Source organism: Zonotrichia leucophrys, chromosome 3, assembly GCF_028769735.1.
Source record: "Zonotrichia leucophrys gambelii isolate GWCS_2022_RI chromosome 3, RI_Zleu_2.0, whole genome shotgun sequence".
In the NCBI taxonomy this organism is placed as follows: Eukaryota; Metazoa; Chordata; class Aves; order Passeriformes; family Passerellidae; genus Zonotrichia; species Zonotrichia leucophrys.
This window is the reverse complement of record NC_088172.1, coordinates 53723201-53738736: the sequence shown is the minus strand read 5'-3', so window position 1 is coordinate 53738736 and position 15536 is coordinate 53723201. Positions and strand designations below refer to the sequence as shown.

At 44.9% G+C, this 15536-nt stretch overlaps 1 protein-coding gene across 3 annotated transcripts in view; it reads right to left on the bottom strand.

The window, feature by feature from the left end:
- Positions 1-15188, bottom strand: part of TMEM181 (transmembrane protein 181) — a 34033-nt gene extending 18845 nt beyond the window's left edge. The window contains exons 1-2 of one of the 3 annotated variants that reach the window (XM_064708241.1): positions 14805-15188; positions 3180-3283 (exon numbers count right to left, since the gene is read on the bottom strand). In XM_064708241.1, the coding sequence (XP_064564311.1) occupies positions 3180-3283; positions 14805-14935 (235 nt within the window). In that variant the 5' untranslated portion in view covers positions 14936-15188. Of the gene's footprint in view, positions 1-3179; positions 3284-7274; positions 7760-7934; positions 7985-14804 lie in introns of those variants that run through there. The other 2 variants (XM_064708242.1, XM_064708243.1) reach the window with 2 other exon arrangements.
- Between the last annotated feature and the right edge of the window lie 348 nt (positions 15189-15536).

Sequence of the window (15536 nt, the reverse complement as noted above, 5' to 3'; positions counted from 1 at the left end):
GTGTTTGTGTTTTTATGTACACAAAACACACAAGGACTAACCCAGGAAAGTGACAGGGAAGAGCAGGAAAACATCCTACACAGCAGGCTGTGAACACACAGAGAAGATGTATGGCAGGTAGGACATGAGCAAGACATATACACCTGCACTTGGGCTAGGAGGATCCCTCTGTCCAAACAGTCTCTCCCTGTATATATTTAGTCTGGCAATTAAATGGAAGTTTTTAACCCTCAAAATATGCTCTTTCAATTGCAAACTCAGTACTAAAAAATTAAAAAAGAAAAGCAGTTTCTCACACAGATCAAACATTTCAAACTTACTACAAAGAAAGAATGGAAAAGAAGGAAGTTTATAAATGAGCAGCATGGGATCATTCTGTCCAAGATGGATTAGCTGTCATGACAGCTCAACATGCAGCACTGCTTGGGCTCCTACAACCACTCTAATAACAATATTAACCATCTTACAGACTTAAAAGAAAAAAATTAAGAATTTCAGCCATCACAGCTAGACTTTCATATAAGAATTGCAGTGCAACATCACTAACAGCCACCCACTATAAAGTCAGTTCAGCATCATTGAACTTTTCAGCTCTCAAGTACATATAAACCAGATTTTTGAAAGGCATTTTTTGTTTTAAAAAGCAAAACTGAGTTTCAGTAGGTGTTCACAGTTGGTAAGCCATCATATATCAGTAATTAAGTCTTGACAAAACAACTAGGAATAGCCTTTTTAAGGGTTTTTATTTTCTTAATTGGAAGATATGAACCAGTATTGGGACAGAGAAATCAGTCAAAGTTCTTAACAGCAAATAAAGAAGCTCTAGTGCTATAACTGCTTCTTCTCTAGCAAGTGATAAATAAAAGCTTTTGAAACAAAATGATGCTGTGGCTGAATTACTAACAAATGGAGACTAATTTAAATAGTTGTTTTTCTTTTAGTCTTGCTCATTTAACATAATAACAGATAAAGGCAAAGAACTATCCTGAGTTGATGAACTGCACAGCTACCAAAAATGAGTTCTGCACCCTGGATTTTCTTTGAACTTGTCTTACCCCAAAGATAACACAGACCCATTGGGAAAAGAGAAAGAAAGTGAGTGCAACTTGGAAAAAAGTCCAAACAAGTCTGTGTCTGCTTTGGGTTACAGGAACCATAAGAGCAGCATCCATCTCCAATCAAACGGATTTCTCAGATGAAAATCAAGAGTTCTGCCAGGCTTCCCAAACTGCAGGTACAGATGTTGCGTGTGGGCAATGGCACATTTAAGTAGCACAGAAAATATGGCTGCATCTCCCACACTTTCATTTACTTAGTGGGTTTGGTGAGCTTTTCTCAGACTGGACCCTCTAACGAGGGAGCATTCTCTTGTTAGGGCCCCTCCTTCTGCTCACAGGAAGCAAGCAGCAAAAAGCCTTGAGGAATATCACAATAATTGTTCAGTGGATCTCCTCCCAAGGTAAACAGCATTCTTTTAAAAACATTTCAGTTATAATAATGAACACTGCCAGCCAAACTATCCAGCAAACCAGTCTTACAAGGACAAGAATCCCACAGCCATGCCAGCTCCTGACGGGGATCACAGGCAAGGCCTGGGACCACAGCATGGCACAGATGACCAAGTGCTGCTTACAGCAGCCAAGTCCCCTGGGCCAAAGGTGACCATATCACCAGATTTCTCTGCATGCAGACACAGTGCACCAGCACAGCTCCCTCTCAGGTTCTGCTACTATCAAGAACAAAACACTCAGTCTTCTCTTCCAGGAGCATTGCCTAGTCTTACATAAAACCACTGTCTTTCATTTCGTGCAGCCTGGCAGTATAAGTACACAACTATAAATACTGTTCAATTTTAAAGCCAAATAGCCCAATTACACTAAATCAAATAATTCCATTTTTTCCCCCTTTATCATAACATGCACTTTTGCAAATGTGTTAATGCAGTATTTTAGTGGCCAGATAATGCCCTTCAGCACCCTTCAGCAAGTCACAGGAACATCAGTGGTTAACCTTTATGAACTAAAAGCCAGTTTAGACCTTTGGCTACTATAATAAATCAAACAGCAGGAAAGAACATTTTATTTCTCAGACAAATTTTATTATTGAAGGCTATTATGAAAAATGTACTGCCTACAAGGCACAGATGGGCATAAAAAGCCCAAACAGCTGCCTCCAATTAACCCACCCTTCTTTCCAAGTCAGGCAGGGCTGGATGGCTCCGAGGCCTGGGAGCCCTTCTCACTCTAAAGGAAGTGAAGGACAGGGCAGAGTAGAGACAAACCCAACAGGCCAAAAAGTGTCAGAGAGGGACACACTGGACAAGCTGAGTGATGTGGAAGTCAGCAGTAAAGCAGAGGAAGATGGTAACAACCTAAAGGAATTCTTATATGGGGGTGGGTTGCTTGATGAGCACCAGTCACTCTCCTTCTCCCTGTCACTTCTGTACTGATAAAGCTCTTCTGACAGCAGAGTATCAGTACATTTAACACTGCTAGGAGAGCACACTGACTTATTTTTCAAGTATGTTTTAGCCCTGGAAAAGCCCTCTGGCATGAAATAAAGAAGGGTCCCATGCTTTTCAACTCCCTAGTGACACTGCACCTTTGTTGACCAGACCAGCACAAATCTCTCTGATCTCCAGGATGAGTACCCAGGCTTTATGTGCTTAAGCCTCCCAGGTCATGTCAGGACTCTCACAAAGATCTCTGAAACCAGAGATCTAAGCTCATATACATTTGACAAGTGAAGTTCATATTTTTACACTAAAATATTTTGTATTTATGTGGCATCTATCACCCAAGCATTTAGTAGGCTTTACAAACAGTTATGAGTTTCCTCACAGGAAATCAAGTATTAGCACTACCATTTTTCATATAGAAATACAAAGGAAAACAATTAATGTAGCAGTCTGCTGAAAAATTATGTTGCAATGAAGCTGCTTGTTTCAGTTTATTGTGTCTGTCCCCTGCAAAGCAGTTGCAAATACCAAGTCTTTGTAGGCAGTACTTGTATGAAAATGTGAGATAGAAGAAAAACTTCCCTGTCTCTGTCAAGACAAAGGCTTCCTCAGACATCTCAGGAGCAGTAAGCTCATTAGCATTTAAATACATCTGTAAATACCAACAGGTTTAGCCAAAGTATATGAGAACTGCAATCTTTTAAAAAGAGAACATCCTTACCTGCTATTCCTATGAAGACTGTCAGACCAAAACAAATAAAGAATACTACAAAGACCAGAACAAAATGCCTTTTGGACAGCGTATACAATCGCATCGGGGCCAGCCTACAGGAAGCAAAAGAAACCACAGAATTAGTGCCTGCCGTATTTCTAAAGGGACAGAAAATAAACCCCATTCACTATTCAACAAAGAAAATTAAACCAAACACTGAGGTAACGTGTAACACTAAGGAAAAACATGCTGCTTCATAGAGCAAAGATAACAGGAATTATTAAACACATGTATGTACACACACATCTGTGCTCCAAAATGTATGAATTTTTTCTATTGTCCTAAAACTTGAGCAACAGAAAGCATTTCTTAAAGGGAGAAAAGGCTGTTTGTGTTATTTCATACATTAATAACTTAAACATCCAAGACCCTATATCTCCTGCAATGAGAGCTCAATCTAAAGGGAGACATCACTGACAACTCAGTTACCTGCACAGGATCTTGATGAGCTGTCTGTACCCTATAAATATATTTCAGCCTAGCAGGATCATCCCTAACAAGGAGTAGGGCAGAACTCCAGATCTGCTAGATCTGCATGCTCAGGCTTTGAACTCTTGTCTGAGCTCCACCAAAGCTTGGGAAACAAAAACCTGAACTCAGGTTTGCTACTGGACACCTAAACACAAATACACATACAAGCAATGACATCTCCATTGGTGGTTATCATTAGGCTAAAGACAAAACGGGGGCAGGGGTGTGGTGTGCATTGAAAATACCAACTGCATTCCCTGGAAAACAGTTCTGTTAGCCTAAGGGAAATATGAATAAATAACTAATCTTACATAAGGTGGACAAATCCACCATGTTTCAAAATACAGCAAACATTTCCTCTTGAGTTACACCAGAACTGAGCCACCACATACCTGACTTTCCACGGCTGTTCCAGGAGGTATAATCATAGGAATCTGTACAGTTTGTATGGGAAAGCTGCAGGACTGGGGGGCTGACGGGGTGGTGGTGGTGTTTTTCAATACATTTGTAGGAGCACCATCATGGAAAGAAATGAAACCTTAAGACTTTAATGACAGCCCTCCCTTTTAGCTTGGAATAAAACTTCTTCCTTCTTTTCACCAGCTGAATGGTGCTCTTACTGGTTCACCACATTAACAAAGAATTGCAGAAGAGGTGGTGAAATCCTCCCCATAAACCCAGCCAGAACTCTGGGACCAGGTACCATGAGCTGCATGCATGGCAGCCCTTAAAGCAAGGCAAATAATTCACTTTAAACCACTACAAAGATTTAATAATAACAACCCCTGTTTTCTTTGAGAATCACTGCATTTTCCCCAAATGAAGGTCTACCAAAACCAATTTGCAAACTTTACTGTAAAGTTTGAGAGATCCAAATTTTAATTTATTAACACAGAAAGGAGGTGGGGAAGGGAGGAAAACCCCTCATAAGTGATGAGAACTGCAAGCAAGAAGCTGCAAACGTTACGAGCCTGCACAAACTGGCCATGCAGGACTCCAGGCACAGCACCTGCAAAACACTTGCCACACACCTTTACACACAGCAGAAACTCTGCATCAGTCTAGAGGTCAGAACAGCTGACTCTACAGCCAAAAAAGGCAAACCAAATATGAAACAACCAAGTAATTGCCATATAAGTAATATCAGATCAGCACACAGAAGCCTCACAGACAAATAGGGTTTTAAGTTGACTTTTAAAACCACAAATAGAGGCATTTCAAAGCAGAACCCGTCTGCAGGACTTTTGCAGGGATGTAACTGCAGTATTTTTCCTATATCAATGTCTTAAACCCTCAGCCCTCATGCACTTAAACCATGTTAAAGCTGTTAAATCTGTAATAGTTCTAAAACAACTAATTAAGGTGCATTTTTCCATCAGCTCCAGGGGCTCCTTCAGTTCCACAGATGACCTGGTGTTTCCTGTCTACCTGAGTACACCAAGTATGGGATATTATCTTGAGATACCAAAGTATTAATCTTGCCAAGAAAATCCCTGACATATAAAAACAGCACATAAAATGTGAACATGCCTAAATTATCTGTAAGGGTTCAAGTGGATACCAAATGCTTCATGGCAGAGCACACAGTGAGGATCTCTCAACACAGCAAAGTCCATGGCTTGAGCACAGCTGACAGCTGGAAGGGTATCCTGTTTGCAGTTATGCATAACATACACTTGTGCTGTCTGAACAGCTCACATCTGGGCAGCCACTTGACAGCTACAGGCTGATGCAGGATACTTCTGACTCGCTGTGCATGTTCCTGGTTCTTTTCAGAACTTCCCTAATTTCAAAGTTTTTGCATTGCAGACATTTCAAAATGCATGATGTGGACATGAAAAGCAGCTCCCTCCCCACACTCCTTACAGGAAAGCCACCAGGTCCTCACCCAGCCAAGAGTGCTACAACCACTGGCAATTAACACCTTGGTTTACACATAAGCCAGAGCAGATGTGAGCTTTTGAAGAACACATTCCAGACATTGGCTCATTCTTTATTCCAGCTGCTCTCCAGATGGTGCAACACCTAGTAGTTGGAATGGGTAGTGTACACCTACCTCCCCAGCCAAGAGTGGAGACACAGAGAGCAGGGACACACCCCGTGTTTTCCTTTCGCTCACACCTGTACTCCTCAAGTCTCATTTAAGCCCCTGACCGAATGTGCTGCTTTAGAGGTCAGTAAGGCAACGTGGACACTTTTATTCACAGCAAATGTAAGAACTCAGCCAAATCTGAACTGCATTTCTCATGAGGGCAAACCACAATTTACAGCATTCCTATCAGGTGATGCATGCTCCATTGCCCCTTGCTGCAGCTGCAGAACTTCCTTGTGCAGATTTAAGTGGCTCCTTGCACCTGCCACCAGCTGACACACAAAGCAGGTCAAATCACCTTCCCCTGAGTCCATTGTTTAACACCTGCCTTTTGGAAAGAGATTACATAAAGTTTATGAATATACCTAAGTGCAAGTTGGTGATGCCCCACTGACAGCCTCTATCTTACATTTGAAATGCCCAAGAAAGGAATGAAATGTTGGAAACATATTTATAGGAAAGTCAAAAAAGATTACTCCCTCTGGATGCACCTGTTCAAACAAGTAAAAAACTGTGCTTTGCTTTACCAAGCCAAGTGGAAGATACTTTAATCAGCCCAACCACAGCAGTCCAAAGCTCAAGACTAGGCATCCAACTGTCTGCAGGTCTTTCAGTCAGCTTTTACCACCTACACTCAGCTTTACCCTAATTCAGTGTGGTTTATAATTAACCTATGTCTGAAACTGACTGCAAAGGAGGAGAAAACACTGAGATACAAACAGAGAAATTGTATACTTACATGTCTCAAATAGCAGTCAGTAAAACTAAACTGCACTAGCGCAGCCTGTGAGAGTTAACTTTGGAAACACACTCAAAACTATTGCAATCTTTCAGGAGCCATTCATATGTGAGATGTAAAGGGAGGTTACATCTTGCTTTTGGAGTAAAGTTTTGTCTCCAAATGGTCAGCAAAATGTTCCTCAGGATATTCCTCACCTTCAAATCATTTCTCATGACTGCACAACAAAGTCTTTCATGAAGACCATCAAGAAAAAGAGCTTATTATATAACAGTTTTCCCTAAAGACTGACTTTAAAGAAGGGAAAGCTGTGGTGAAACTGAGATTAAGCAGTATGTAGGCACAGAGTCGATATTAAAATCAGAAATAGCTTGCTTTCATGCACAGCAGCTTTTCTGAAATCCTAGCCTCAACATCTCTGCCTCCAACTGCTCTTCTCTATTTTAGGCTCGCTCCCAAATAGAACCATCAAACCCACTTTGATTTGAATAATTATATATTCTACCTACGTTGACAGTACTGGGGCTGTCCATACACCCTGCACTTGCTCATGGTTTAAATACATTGCCTGCTTTGGTGTCCCTCAGAAGACCTTAAATTTCTTTTTGCAAATGTATTCCACAAGGGTTAATAGCTAATAAGGCAGCACATGACTAGACAAAAAGAGGCATAAAATTAACATTGTCAGTACCACACAGACCTTCTACATGGCAACTGATAGATAAACATGGCTATGCTTTACCTTTGTATGTGTGCACGGGGTGGGTTTGGCTTTTTTGGTTTTTTAGTTGTTGTTCGTTGTATTCATTTAAGTCTGAATAATTAATCACGGCTATGGCCCTTGGTCATGCATTTCTTGGTCCGTGCCAAGAAATATCCGGGAAAACAAGTTTTTTCTTTTTCTTTTAACAAGCAATCTGAGAGTGAAGATAGCGGGGCTGGGGGGAGGTTTTATTCGCCATATAAAAGGCAAACTCACAGCGTTCACCTAAAGAAAAGGACAGTCACCCTCGGGGCTCTGAGGGGCGAACCACAGCCTCAGAAACATTCATTTAACCCTCGGAGAGCTGATTTCCTTAGAGAGGATAACGTGTAGAAACCGAATTACACTCAGACCGCCCAAAGAGACTGAGGGCTCTCCTCCCTGGAGATACCCGAGACCCGTCAGGACACAATCCCGTGCCGCGTGCTCCAGGACGGACCCTGCCGGAGCAGGCGGGCTGGACCACACGCTCAATGACCGGGTTCCTTCCGAGCCCGCCCGTTCTGTGATTCCGTCAATGACAACACTCCGCTCCTCCCTCACAGAGCGCCGTTTGCTCTCGCGGACCCGGACCGGGACACGGGCGAGCCGGCGCCCCTCAGGCTCGCGCGCCCCCCGCGCCCCCCCGCCCCCACTCACGGCTCCATGGCGGCGCCGCGCGCGCGCTGCCGGCACCTCCTCCGCGCGCCGCCGCCGCCGCCGTGGCACAGCCGGCGCCGCGCGACGCCTTCCGCGTGCGTCACCGCGCGGCCGCCACGCGGCCCCACACACGTCACGGGCCCCGCCGCGCCCCGGCCGCGGGGGAGCGGGGGGGGGGGGGGGCGGGGGAGCTACGGCGAGCCCGAGGGGACACGGGCCCGCGCTCCGCCGGGGCGGTGGGAGGGAGAGCGGGAGAGACCCCTCGGCAGGGAGTGCGATAGGGCGCCAGCTTATCTTTGGTGAGCCGGCTTGCAGCGCCGGCACACGGCTGGTCCTGGCCTGCGGGTTCAAAATGACAGTAACACAGAATAAGGGAACCAGCTAGGTTGGAAAAGGATCCTCAAGATCAGCGAGTGCAACCCATGACCTAACACCACCGTGTTTGTACACCATGGCACGGAGTGCCACGTCAGTCTTTTCTTAAACACCTTAAAAGATGGAGACTTCACCATCTCCCTGGACAGCCCGTTCCAATGCCTAATCACCCTTTCTGTGAAAAAATTCCCCCTAATGTCCAAGCTGAACCTCCTCAGGTGCAGCGTGAAGCCATTTCCTCTTGTCCTGTGTCTGGTTCCTTGGAAAAGAGACCAACCCTCACCGGGCTGTAGAGAGCTATGAGGTCTCCCCGAGCCTCCTTTCCTCCAGACTAAACACTCCCAGCTCCCTCAGCTGCCCCTCACAGCACTTGTGCTCCAGACCCTTCCCCAGCTCCCTTGCCCTTTCCTGGACACGCTCCAGCCCCTCAGTGTCCTCCCTGCAGTGAGGGGCCCTGAAATGATCAAAGGATTTGAGGCGCAGCCTCACCAGTGCCGAGTACAGGGGGACAATCCCTGCCCTGCTCCTGCTGGCCACACCATTGCTGATCCAGGCCAGGATGCCATCGGCCTTCTTGGCCACCTGGGCACAGCTGGCTCATGCTCAGCTGCTGCTGACCAGCACCCCCAGGTCCTTTTCTGCCAGGCCACTTCCCAGCTACTCCTCTCCCAGCCTGTAGCCCTGCCTGGGGTTGTGACCAAAGTGTAGAGTCCAGCATTTGGTCTAGTTGAACCTCATACTGTTGGTTATGAGGCCAAATGTGTCATTGTGTCAGGATAACAGCAGTATTTTCCACATTTCTAGTGTTTTATCAGCTTGTGCTGTAGTAGTAGCAACCCCCGGTAGCAGGGGGAAATTTAACCGTATAAACAGAAAATACTTGGGACACAGAAGTGGTTCTGAATCCAGTCTAAACCTGTCAATTTTAGGCAAAAGGCCCAGTCTGACGTATCCATGCTGAACACGCACATGTTTAGTGCCACCTGGGTCATAACCAATTTGTTTATCAGCTCTTTCAGTGGAATTAAAATGCTGTCACTGCAGTCATCTGCACGAAGCTTTGTGGTATTCAAGGGATGTGATTGATGTGTCGTGTTTGCAGAGAATTCAGTCAGCTCATGAGCAACAGAAATTAAATCCTAGAAGTAAGCAACTACTTTAAACACACTATGTAATAAAAATCTCTAGTTCACACTCAACAGTGTTCTGTTCTTGCACAATGTTAAGATAAAGTTGGATTTCTGTTCTGAATTTCTGTTAAATGTCCTAAGACTGGGCAACAAATATTGACAACCTGGGTAGTGATGGTAAAGAGTAGGAAGGTGTAAGGGTTAGCCAAACTATGTTTTGTATTAATTTTTGATAGCTCTAACATCTGCTCGTAGAAAGTCAGCACTGCAGTTATTAAAACATGTGGGAATACCTGATGTGTAGTCTTGAATGAAATTCAGAGTAACTGCCTGGCTTTGGTGTTAGTCATATACAGAAGGCAGAGCCACTTTGGATTGACCACCAAAGAAATGCTTAGATAGATCAGTCAACAAATAATTTAAAAATTATCTCTTCAACAGTTAGATAATTTCATTAAAAGCTTACTTCGATGATACAATGGTCTTATTGCATTTCCTTTTTAAAAGTACTTAGGATTAATAATATTATTCATTGTATTCCATTACTCTTGGGGCAGTTATGTCATTACTTGTGACCTGTGGACCCAATATACCACTCTTGTGTAACACCACTGAACCTAAAAACATGCCGGGAATTATTTTAGTCATTGATACTGGTATTTATCCCATCAGTGATGGGATACATTTACAGCACTGATGATCACTTGGCAATCTCATAAAGACAGTTGCCTTGAGAAATACATAGTACCAATTAGTGAAGAAAAGGTGTTCACGCATTTTAAATCAACAAGAGTTTAAACTGTAGACAAGAATTAACTGGGAGGAAGAAAATAAAGCTTTGAGTAATCAGGACAACTTAACAAAGTGTATCTGCTCGGAACAAGTTATCATCACTGCCAAGCCACAATTGGCCATTAGCTCATGGATGACTATGACATGCATTGTGCTGCTTTCGGCACACTTCAGGCTTCTCCAACAAGTTCTCCAAGGCCAGAAGATGATGGAGTGGTGCTTACAGCATCTGTGACCATTCCCAGTGTTCTGGGAAGCATGGTTATGGAGTTATGACTCTCTGCAGTTACACTTCTATTTATGTGCTCACAACTGAGCTGTTCCAAGGACTGCTCCAATCCCTCTGGCACTCATGTGTCTCACTAACCTCAATTTATTATCCTCAAACCAAAACTATATTATTCTCATTGAGTAGGTAGGAAAACTTGAAGCACAGAGAGACTGAGCCTTGCCAAAAGTCACTTGGAAAACTGTGTGGGTGACAGAGTTTGTAATCCAGCTCACTTCAAATAGCCATGGGACCACACTTCTCTTTGCTCTCTATCAACTTTCAAAGGACTGTGAATACACTGTAAACATGTACATTTCATGCTATTTTTTGTAAAAATTTTGACACTGAGTTCACAACCTAAACACTTGGTGGGAAGACACTGTGAAACTCCTCTCTCTTCACAGTCAGTCAGTCTCACTCTGCTTCTTCCAAGAAGATGCCACTGAGTGCCTTGTCTGACCTGCTCTGGGATGAAATAGTGCAAGCAGCTGCTGTCTGCCTCATTGGTTGTAGGAGCTGGACAGTGTGTGATGGATGAATGAGGCTTGCAAGAGAAGCAGACTGAGCTGTCAACAGGAGGCTGAATGCTCGCTCAGCTGGGATTCTACTTAAACTGAACACCTCAGCACTAAAGCTGTACTTTCATGGCCAGTTTACACTTTCATGGCTCACAGCTACAGAGTCACAGCTTCAGTGACAACAGGTGAAATCCAGCCTCTCTCTAGCTGGAGCTCTTTCAATTTTGCCAGCACTCATGTTAGTGCAGTGCACTGATGAATCAAATAATGGAAATCATCTGAGTTAAAGGTCACTTAGGAATCAGTTGCTCAGTCAGTGTGCAGATAAAGGATTAATTGTGGGCAGATGAGGAAAGAACAGAAATGTGTGACCAGGGAAACGAGAGCTACGATGGCTTTTTCCAGCCACAGAGCCAGCTTATGGCAGCTTGAAGCAATCATAAAGCTACAATGTTAGTCTCATCCTCCTCTCTGTTTCAAGCCTTCTGGCCCTAGCTATATGCTTCCCATTGGGGTTTTTCAGGTTCTTCCAATTGCCAGGACCCTGAAAGAACAAGAGAAGGGTACCAGCTGTGGCTCAAAGCAGCCTGAAGATCCTGCCTGGGTCAAGGCTGAAGGCAGCATGAACCTTCCAGGAATTAGACTGGGTCTTGTTGACCCCACAGCTTCTCACAGCCTTGCATTTTAACCCTGGTAGAAGATGCATATTGGTGTGAAGAAATGTATATTTTATCACAACAGCCTTCTCTGGCAACTTCAGGTTTCTGCTCAGAAGCACACAGGTACCAGTTCTCTAAGGAAAAATGAACAGCTTCTCTTTATTGCTGAGTGAAATGATGTGGTATTCTCAGGTCTTTTTGCCAAAGGAGCAGAACCACAGTCAGTGAAATTTTCCCACATGGTTTGAAGATTGTCTGTGTAACATCAAGCATTAATTAAAGCTGCAAGTTAAAAATTACTTTTCGTGATGTCCTATATATAGTATTTTCCTATATTGATGTACAAAATGTCATATTACTACATTATAGGAGTTTAAAGTTTATCCCTTGTGTAAAGCAGGGCAGATTGAAGGATATTTATCTCAGTCTCGGTATTATTACTAAATTCAGCATCAACACTGTGCTTCCCTGTATAAGCTGATTGGCCAGTAGGACATGTTCATTAACCTAGAAATTGTTTTTTCAGGAATGCCATGTTGCAGTTATGCAACTCTGATGTCAGACCACAATTTGGACACCCTCCTGCTCTTCAATTCTTCAAAATGTTTCCAGCAAGCTGAACTGTCTAACACCAGCTAGGTGATAGAGTTATGAAATTCCCACTGAAAAATATCTGTCAGCTGATTGGGAAGCCTGGTGTCCTCTGGTAAGCTTTGGTATCTCACTGCTAGCATGTCAAAGAGATAAAAATGTGTTTTAGTAAAATTGGTACTAAGCTGTTTTCATACCAATATTCATACCAATACTCAAAATGCCTTAGAGAAGCAGGGGAGTTGCCACCTGCTGTCAGAGAAGTAAAGTCTCCATGTTACATCCCAGAGTGTGCTCATTTATAACCTGACCAAATGTCCTGAGTAAAACAAAGAGGGACAAGAGGATAAAAATCTAATTCTCCTTTCTGTAAGTGGGGGTTGCCTGTAAGAAGAATGCATGGTAGCATCAAGGAACCCTCTTCCACAGCAGGAATCTAACAACCAAGGAGCAAGGTGCCATTGCTACATCCACCCACGGTGCTGAGGAGAAGCACTCACCAGAACAGCGGGTGTGCAGGGGCAGTAACTCACTTTACACCAGGTCACTTAGGTTAAGATCTTGGGAATGTAGGGAATTACTAGCATGACTTGTAAGTCAGGAAGTACTATTTCTGTGCTAAGAGTCCAGTATTACTCCATTTCATTCTAGATGACCAGCAGCTGATACCTCTTGGGGTGTTGTCACTGAGGAAAGAGCAGTCTAGCACTAACTCTGCAAGCTCATTTGATTCACTGAGGTAGCAACTTTCCTTTTCAATACAGAAAGTCCCTCCATATGCTCTTAAGTCATAAAAATGAATTAATAATAGTTTCTCTTGGAGAGCTCAGGATTCTTCTAGAAACAAAGCTGAACAAATGCCTCTCCCAGGACCTCTTATTTGTTAATTCAACAAGTTAATGCTCCTGTCTTTCTCCATTCTAGTGCCAAAATTCCTCATTGCGCTGCCAGATGCACACAGGTACATTGCCATCACCCCTTATCACCTCCCATGGCTTCTTACACCACACTCAAGTGTAAGGAGCCACTGTTTTGCCAGGAAAGACCATGGTTTTACTAGATTCTGCCAAGCTGTCAGTGTTTCCAAGCTCTGTGACTCTGTAGTCTTTGATGTTGTGAATAATGAGACAAACTCAATCTAATGGACTACCTGCCCCTTCACTGGGAAAAACCACATTCTGAAGTCAAATGACTTAAGCAGGACAGCTGGAGCGCTGTGCAGAAGCAGACTGCCCAGATGCACAGTAAAATAGAGCTGAAAGAGACCTTACAAGGTACCTCATCCTTCCCTCTGTCTTGGGACAGCATCTGCCGGATCTAAGACTTTCCTGGGATGTATTTGTCAAAAGTTTTTAAAACACTCCAATGATGGAGATACTGGAGTCTCTCTGGATAATCCTTTCTTGTAGTGTTTTGCCATCCTTCCCATTCAGATTTTTTTCTTGCTGTCTAACAAGAACTTTTATTGCCTCAGTGAATATTACTCTGTACTGTTTTGTCCAAGATGAACATGAAGTTTCTCTTTACAGAAATTCCTATTCCTCCAACTTCAATGTTTGGTGTTTTAGGGGAGTAATCTCAAATTTTCCTCAAAGCTATGCTTTTGATTATCCAGATCCTTGTCTTATCCTCTCTTCCACTGACAGGCCCTTGAAGTGTGGTGTTCAGAATTGGACATAGCTTGCACTAAGGTCTGGAGTGTTGACTAAAGTAGGTGGTGCAATTCTCACATCTTATGCTTCTGCTGTACATTTACCTTCTTCATGTGTGTAAGACAACGTCATTGTTGAAAGAGGCTATTTTATAAAAGATTACATTTTCTATACCCTTTTAAGACAAAAACGTCATATAACTCTTCCCCAGCTTGTATTTGTGTAGCTGAACAGCATCCATTCTCTGCATAGTTCCTCACACCTGTTTCTCCTGATGTTCATTGGACTTTTTCAGAAACTTCCTCCAATTCAAAAATTCCTTTCATTTATAACCGAGGTGCCCAACACCCTTGGAGCCCTTCCTAGCCTTGTGTAATCTCAAACCATCCATCTCTCCAGCCATCACTAGTCAGTCACAGAAACAGCAGACATGGCAAGGCTCTGAAGTAATGTGGGTGTAGCCCAGGCAGTGTATCTGTCCCTTCTGACCTCAACCTTTGCCAACCACTCTCATTTTCCTAATCTGTTCTTACCCCGTTACAGGATTGTTTCGCGGCTGCCTCTAGAACACATCCTTGCTTGCTACGGCAGTGGAAAAGCGGTAGCACGGAGGGACGCAGATGCAAATTGCCTGTGTAGGTGGGTGTTAACAGGTGAGGGCAGGACGAGAGGCGTGGGGCTGGGTTGCCCGATCGGGGGGCTCTGCCAGAGCACATCTCCCGGGCGGAGCAGCGGCCCCTCCGCCGCCGGGCTGCGGGATGGATCCGGGCGCTCGCCTGGAGCAGCCGCGGGGCCGGGCGGCCGCTCCCGGGGGTTCCCGTGTGATGCTCGGCACCCACCCCCCGCTCGGCCCCGATCCCGGCGGGGCCGCGCCCGCAGTACCGGTAGTAGCGATCATCCTTGTAGGGCGTCAGGTCCTCCTGGATCTCCCGGTACGTCTCCCGCACCCGCCGGCAGAAGCGCTTGACCTCGCCGCACAGCGGGCTCCCGAAGGCGGCGAAATCCGCCTCCATGCCGCCGCCTCAGGCCCCGCGCTCCGCCATGGAGCCCCTCCGGAGCCCGCCCGGCGCTGCGCGGCGGGGGCGGCGCTGGAGCCGCAGCGGCGGCGGCGGATGCGGGGGGAGCGGATGCGGGAGCGGGGGATGCAGGGAAGGGGGATGCAGGGAAGGGGGATGCAGGGACCACCGATATAGGGGCGGGAGATGCACGGAGGAAGGATGCAGGAATGGGGATGCAGCAGCAGGGGATGCAGGGGCGGAGGATGCAGGGCGGGCCCTTCCCGCACGGCGCGCACCCTCGGGGGCGACGGGAGCGCTTCAGCACCACGGAGAGGGGCGGCCGGTGCCGGGAAGCGAGCAACGAGCTCGCATTACCTCTGCTAAAAATCTCTCTTTTCTTTTTTCTTTTTTCTTTTTTTTTTTTAATAAAACTGTTTTGTTATCAAAAGCATACCGGCTCTGTGTAAAATAATTGCCCTGATTTTTTTTGCTTCTTTTCCCCAACGTAGCAGGTATGTAAAAGAAACCCTATGCTAAATCCACTTCTCATGGTCATGACACTGTAAATGGTCCAAAACTAAGAATGATGCTGTTTACACTGTCTAAATCTAGAACC